This window comes from Tarenaya hassleriana, unplaced genomic scaffold (assembly GCF_000463585.1).
Source record: "Tarenaya hassleriana unplaced genomic scaffold, ASM46358v1 Cleome190, whole genome shotgun sequence".
NCBI lineage: Eukaryota > Viridiplantae > Streptophyta > Magnoliopsida > Brassicales > Cleomaceae > Tarenaya > Tarenaya hassleriana.
Window position 1 is genome coordinate 25565 of NW_010965305.1, and position 5963 is coordinate 31527.

The 5963-nt window shown below is 43.5% G+C and overlaps 2 protein-coding genes across 2 annotated transcripts; both read right to left on the reverse strand.

Annotated features, from left to right (window-relative positions):
• Positions 1-2550: 2550 nt before the first annotated feature.
• On the reverse strand, positions 2551-3285 carry LOC104811319. The gene has a single exon (XM_010537979.1). It carries the CDS (start codon positions 3283-3285, stop codon positions 2551-2553), a length of 735 nt encoding a protein of 244 aa, XP_010536281.1.
• Positions 3286-3855: 570 nt separating this feature from the next.
• LOC104811320 lies at positions 3856-4860 on the reverse strand. The gene has a single exon (XM_010537980.1). It carries the CDS (start codon positions 4858-4860, stop codon positions 3856-3858), a length of 1005 nt encoding a protein of 334 aa, XP_010536282.1.
• Positions 4861-5963: the final 1103 nt, after the last annotated feature.

Sequence of the window (5963 nt, forward strand, 5' to 3'; positions counted from 1 at the left end):
TTCACAAGGGTGACACACACACACATGCGCAGAAGGCGATACTCTCGGACACACCAAGAAGAAGAAGCAAAATGCAACTCGATTTCTTATCAATTCAAAGTCTGATCATTCTTAAAATACAAGCGCCTTATATAGGCTTGAAACACAGCAGAAAGCAAGGGAAATTCGTGCATAAAGAGGAGCTAACAAAACATAAAGTAAGGAAAAAGTGGAAAGTTGGTGGAAGTGGATGTGCAACGTCTTGCAACGGCTAGGAGGCTTAAAGAAGCTCTTCATGAGGTTGAAATAATGTAGAAAACATCCCCAATTCGTGCTTGATAATGGCGGGCCGAAATTGGGTTCAAAGGTGGCACCATATCCTCTCCAATGGGTTGCTATCTTCTTGGACTTGTATAGAATATGTTTGGACTCTTTGGGCTTGGATCTTCAGCCCATTTATTGAGAATACATTCTTCAAATATCTTTTTAGTAGCCCAGGTGTTAGTCCACGAAATCTTAAGTGTTGGACAACACAAACTCCAAGACATTGCAATGTTTTGTGCTTGTTGCCGCTATCGTGTCCTTTGCATTGTATGACCCCTTGTCGGATGTTTTGATTAGTCATTCTTCGACATATGCATTGATCTTTGAACGTAGGCTTCGAGTCCTTTGTCTTGTGAGTGGAGGTATGGGAATGGTTGGCATGGCAAGCTCGGTGTTCACTTCTTCTCCTCCTATAGCGTCTATGGCATCGTCTTGCTTCTCGTTCGGGTTTTGTTCGTCATCGTCCATGTCTTGGTCGATGTCCTCATCACTGGGTCCTGCCAACTTGTTACTCGCATAGTACCCCACATTGGCCCCTACACGCTTGACGATCATGGTTATGAGTCCCCCTACACATATTGGCTTAGTGCAGGGACGTCTCATAACATCGTCCAAGTGCATCATGATACGGGATGCCAGGTCAACCTTCTCGACTCCCCAGTCATCTCCAAAGTAGAGGTCTTTTAGTACATACCTGAGCAACAATAATTCTTCAACCTCTATCACATCTGGTGGTGTTCTGGCGAACATGCAGCTCATAAGGAACAGATGTAGAAACATGAGTACGGGATGCCTGATAAGTTTCGCTTCCTTGACAATCCCGTATTCGCCAACGACAATCTCTTCCCAGAATTCTTGGAGTGTTTCTGAGCGCACATGTGGGAACTCATAGGTTTCCCCAAAAGGCAGTGCCAGGATATCTGCTACCTGATGCGTACTAAGCCTGTGGTCTTTGTTCTGGATCCTGAAGATGCAGTACCCCTTCTCAATAGGCCGGTGGACTGGCAAGTAATAGTGATAGTTGGATAGAAACTCTAATGTGAGTTCCGTGTAGGATTCTTCTTCAGCGGAATAAATCCTGTACCATCCCACTTTTCTCATCAGATTCGCAGCTTGGGATTCCCATCTACCAAAGTTACTCCCCATCATATATATGCTTCTGAATCTGGTAGGAATCTGGGGAACATTCCGGTTGTCTTCATACAGTTTCCTTTGGTATGGGGATTCGAACTTCAGTGGCTTGACTTCGCATGCAGGGATTTCAAAGATCTTTGTCAAAGGGTAGATGTGAGTATTGGTATCTGGAGGTCCGAAGTGGCTTGATCATATCTCATCGTGTTGTGGGAGAGAGATCGATGTTCTTCTCGTCTTTTTCGGGGAAAATTTTCGGAGAGATCGACGTCTGGAAGAGAGAGATCGAGTTGGCAGCGTTTTTCCCGAGGATCCTTTTTGTTTTACCGAAATATCAATGTTTCAAACATCGATATTAATTCAGATTTGAAAAGGTTCAGATCTCGATGTTTTGCACCTCGATATCGATAATACTAAACCTCGATATTTTCAAAAATCTCAAATCTAGGGTTTGGTTCAGATGTCGAACTCCTAAACATCGATATCGACTTTTAAGAACCTCGAGATTTTCTGAAAATCCCCAATTTCAATTGCAGATCCGATTTCGACGTTATGGAACATCGATATCGATATTTCCGAACGTCGAGATTTCCGAAAATTCCCAATTTCAGATCTGGTGCAAATCTAGACGTTTTGGAACCTCGATATCGAGGTTTCCAAACACCGAGATTTCCCAAAAATCGTCCGAAAATCCGATTTTTTCTCGTTTTTCTCCTTCCCGATCACTTTTGGTCCTTTTTCTAGCAACGTATGTTCGTGATGCATGAAATTAAATGTGCTAATGCAATGCAATTGCACGGGTTGCCTGCCATGAAGCGCTAATTTAAGGTTATCAGCTTGACCCTCTTAGTTTTAGTGATCTGGTGGTCGCGTTGGACGGAATTGGTTTACTCCCCGCCGTGCTGGGGGTATGTACACTGTACTAGTGCACACAGTCTGCTTCAACTTGCAGTCATTTCCGCTTACAGATTCAGGAATAGGATCTGGCGGTTTCACTTTGGTTCCCATTCCAGCATCAGATATATTTAGTATTTTGCCTTGCTTCTGTGAGGCTTTTCCACCGGATTTTTCTTCAGACTCTTTGATCAGGGATTCGGATTTGACTTTTATCACATTCTATACCTCAGAGCTTACAGATTTAGTTACGGGCAGGTTGCAGATGTCTCCGTCATAGGCAATTCCCTTGCCTTTATCCTTTAGTCGCAGGGTTTGTTTTCCCGGTGAACCTAGCGGTTCTTCTGGAATAGGCAATAGGTACTCATGTTCCTCTTTACCCCGTTCTGGTTTTTGTTCCAGCTTGAATTCGATGTCCGTATCTCCTATATGCATTTCTATGCATCCCTTCCGGAAATGAATTACGACATCAACAGTGTTGAGGAATGGTCGTCCTAAGATGACTGATTCATCATTTTTGTTGTCCATATCAATAACCACAAAATCGATTGGAACGTAAACGTTTTCAACCTTAAGTGGTACATCCTCTAAAGTCCCTAGAGGGGCTTTCACTGACTTGTCTGCCAGCTGTAGGATCATCTTAGTGGGTTTCAGTTCCCCCACATTCAGCTTGTCATATGTGGTCTTCGGTAGTAGACTCACACTCGCTCCCAAGTCGCATAGTGCGCTAGGAATAGCGACGCTGCCCAGTTGGCAGGGTATGGAGAAACTTTCTAGATCTGCCATCTTGGCTGGTAAGTTCTGCTGCAGTACAACACTGCATTCAACTATCAAGATTACTGGTTCTACTTCTAATTTCTCCTTCTTAACAAGTGCATCTTTAAGAAATTTCTCATAAGATGGTGTTTGCACTATAGCCTCTTGTAAGGCCTGGACGATTTCCATCTTCTCCCACATATCTGCGAACTTCGTGAGTTCACCGTCTACTTGCGTAGTACGCTGTAATCGTTGCGGGAATGGTATAGGAGGTGGTCGTGAGGTGGAGGAACATATACGTCCTCTGGTTCCTCTGCTATCGAATTTCTTTGCCTCTCTAGATGAGCTCTTCTTTGTTCAGCAACGATTCTCCTAGTTCCTAAGTTTCGCTCTCATCCACATAGACAGCGTTACATTGTTCACGAGGGTTAGGTTCGGGTTTACCAGGTAAAATGCCCTCGTCGGCTTAGCTGCGAGTTGAGCTACCTGGTTATCTAGAAGCTTTACATGGGACTTTATCTCTTGGATTTGCTTCTTTAAATCACTTTGCTCGGTGACCATTCCTTGCATTGTGTTACTCACAGACGCTTGCCCTTGCAGGAGTGTCTCAAGCATAGACTTAATGTCAGGGGCCTGGTCAAATTTTTGCTGTGGTTGTTGTTGTGGACCTCTAAACTGTTGGTTTCCTTGGTACCCACGGTACTCTTGGAACTGTTGTTGAGGTCTCTGTTGAAAAGTTTGACCTTGGAATGGTCCCGCATTTTGGAACGTTCAGTTCCTATTTTCTTGGGGAGCATTTTGATAATTGTTGCTCTTATAAGAGAAGTTAGGGTGATTTCTCCAGCCAGGGTTGTAGGTGTTGGAATAAGGATTGTTTGCAACATAGTTGACATCCTCAACCCCTTGTTCTTGTGAGAACATAGACTGGTTTCCGCTGAGTTGATCCGAAGTTTCACCTAAAGCGTCGCGGTTCGACGAATATATTTGCATTTTCAGCTCAGCTAGCTCAACTTTAAGAGCGTTTACTTCACTAACATTCTCTACATTCCCCTTTCTTCGTGAGAACTCGGTTGGTGTGGTTCTATCACTGGCCATTCGTTCAATTGATTCTTCCAACTCATCGAAGGTTAGTTTTTGATGGCTACCTCCGCTGGCACAGCTAATGTAGAACCTTATCTCATCTCTCAGCCCATTTAGGAAGGTCGACAAAAGGTAGTATCTATCGAAGTTGTGATGAGGGCATGCTCTTTGGTATTCCTTAAATCGTTCCCATGCTTTACCCAAGGACTCCCCATGTTCCTGCGAGAAGGAATTAATTCCGTTCTTCGCAAGTTGGGTCTTATGAGCAGGGAAAAATCTGTTCATGAACTCGGCACCAAGTTGATCCCAAGTATGGATCGAATCTGCGGGCAGAGCATAAAGCCATTCAAGTGCTTTTCTCGATAGAGAGAAAGGGAAAGCAAGAAGTAGTACTTCCTCAGTGGTAACTTCATTTGCCACTCTAACGGACTGACAAAGAGACTTGAACTGAGTTAGATGCAAGTTGGGGTCCCCCGTAGAGTTACCTCTAAAAGCACTCCCATACAGCATCTGGATAAAAGCGGGTTGTAGATCGGGACGGGTTTGCCCGTTTCCTGGTCTACGAATGCAAGAAAGTAGTGGAGTATGATTTGGAGCAGTGTAGTCTCCAAAAGTAAGCGCTTCGTTTCGCTCGACTGCTCTTGGCGGAGCAGCGTTGTGCGCAGGATGGTCGTCAATATTTATGTTGTCTTCCATTGTTTCTAATCTCCTTCGTTGGCTTAGGAGATGAAGGGTTCTCTAGATCTCTGGATCACGAGGAAGTAGAGTTTGACTTCCACGGCTCCTGGTCATAAACCGAAAGAATCAAAGTTTTGATTCCCGAAAGATGGAAATCAAGTGGTGGTGAAAGAAAGTAGATGGTGGTGGATAATTAGACTCTAACCCGCACCAAGACTGAATCTCAGTCCCCGGCAACGGCGCCAAAAACTTGATCATGCTAATCTAGGTGAATGGATTTGAGTCAAGTAATAAAACCTAGACTAAGCCGATTCCGCAAGGGTACGGATTCGATGTAGTACCAGGGTCGAACTCAGGGACCCAGAGATGATGATGTCGGTATCAATCCTAGTAAGAACAGAGCGCAAGAGTTGTTGGTCGGTTGGTGAAAAACTGTAAACCAAAACATTGTAGGTTCGGGAGTTCACCGATGCTACGAATTATCTAGATGGATATGGTTGGTTGCAGTCTATGGTCGAATCGGAAAACTCTAGTTTCTATCTTAGAACGCGTCTGGTCAGGGATCTATCGCTCTCTAACTAACGCTTTCCTATCAGCTTCCGCATCTTTAGGTCTACGTTAGAAGCATTACCGCCCGCTATCACAGTTCTTAGGTCGAATTAAGAATTCCTTATCAAGTCCAACCTATGCGTTCAGAATTAATAATTGAACCTATCTTATGAACGAGTTCCGGTATTAATTAATCTAAATTCCTTTGCAATTAACTAATCCAAGTTCAATTCTATAGGGTGATCAATCCTAAAAAAGCATTACGTTTAATTCATAAAACCATATCTAACTTAGACATGCATTCAACTGATTAAGCGTATTGATAATTCCGTAACATGGCTAGATTTCCTAACCTACAACAGGTGGACTACTCACACATCAATGAGGAAAACGAAATAGACATGAATTCAATCAACATTTCAATAGAAAAAGGGAATAGAAGACTTATGGTGTGTAGAATTCAATCCTTGAACAATGAAACGTAGCCAAAATCCACTCCAAATCGTCCCCCAAAGTGTTGAAAAGTCGAAAATTACAAAGTGTATCGAAAAATGTCTCCAAAGTCGAACCCC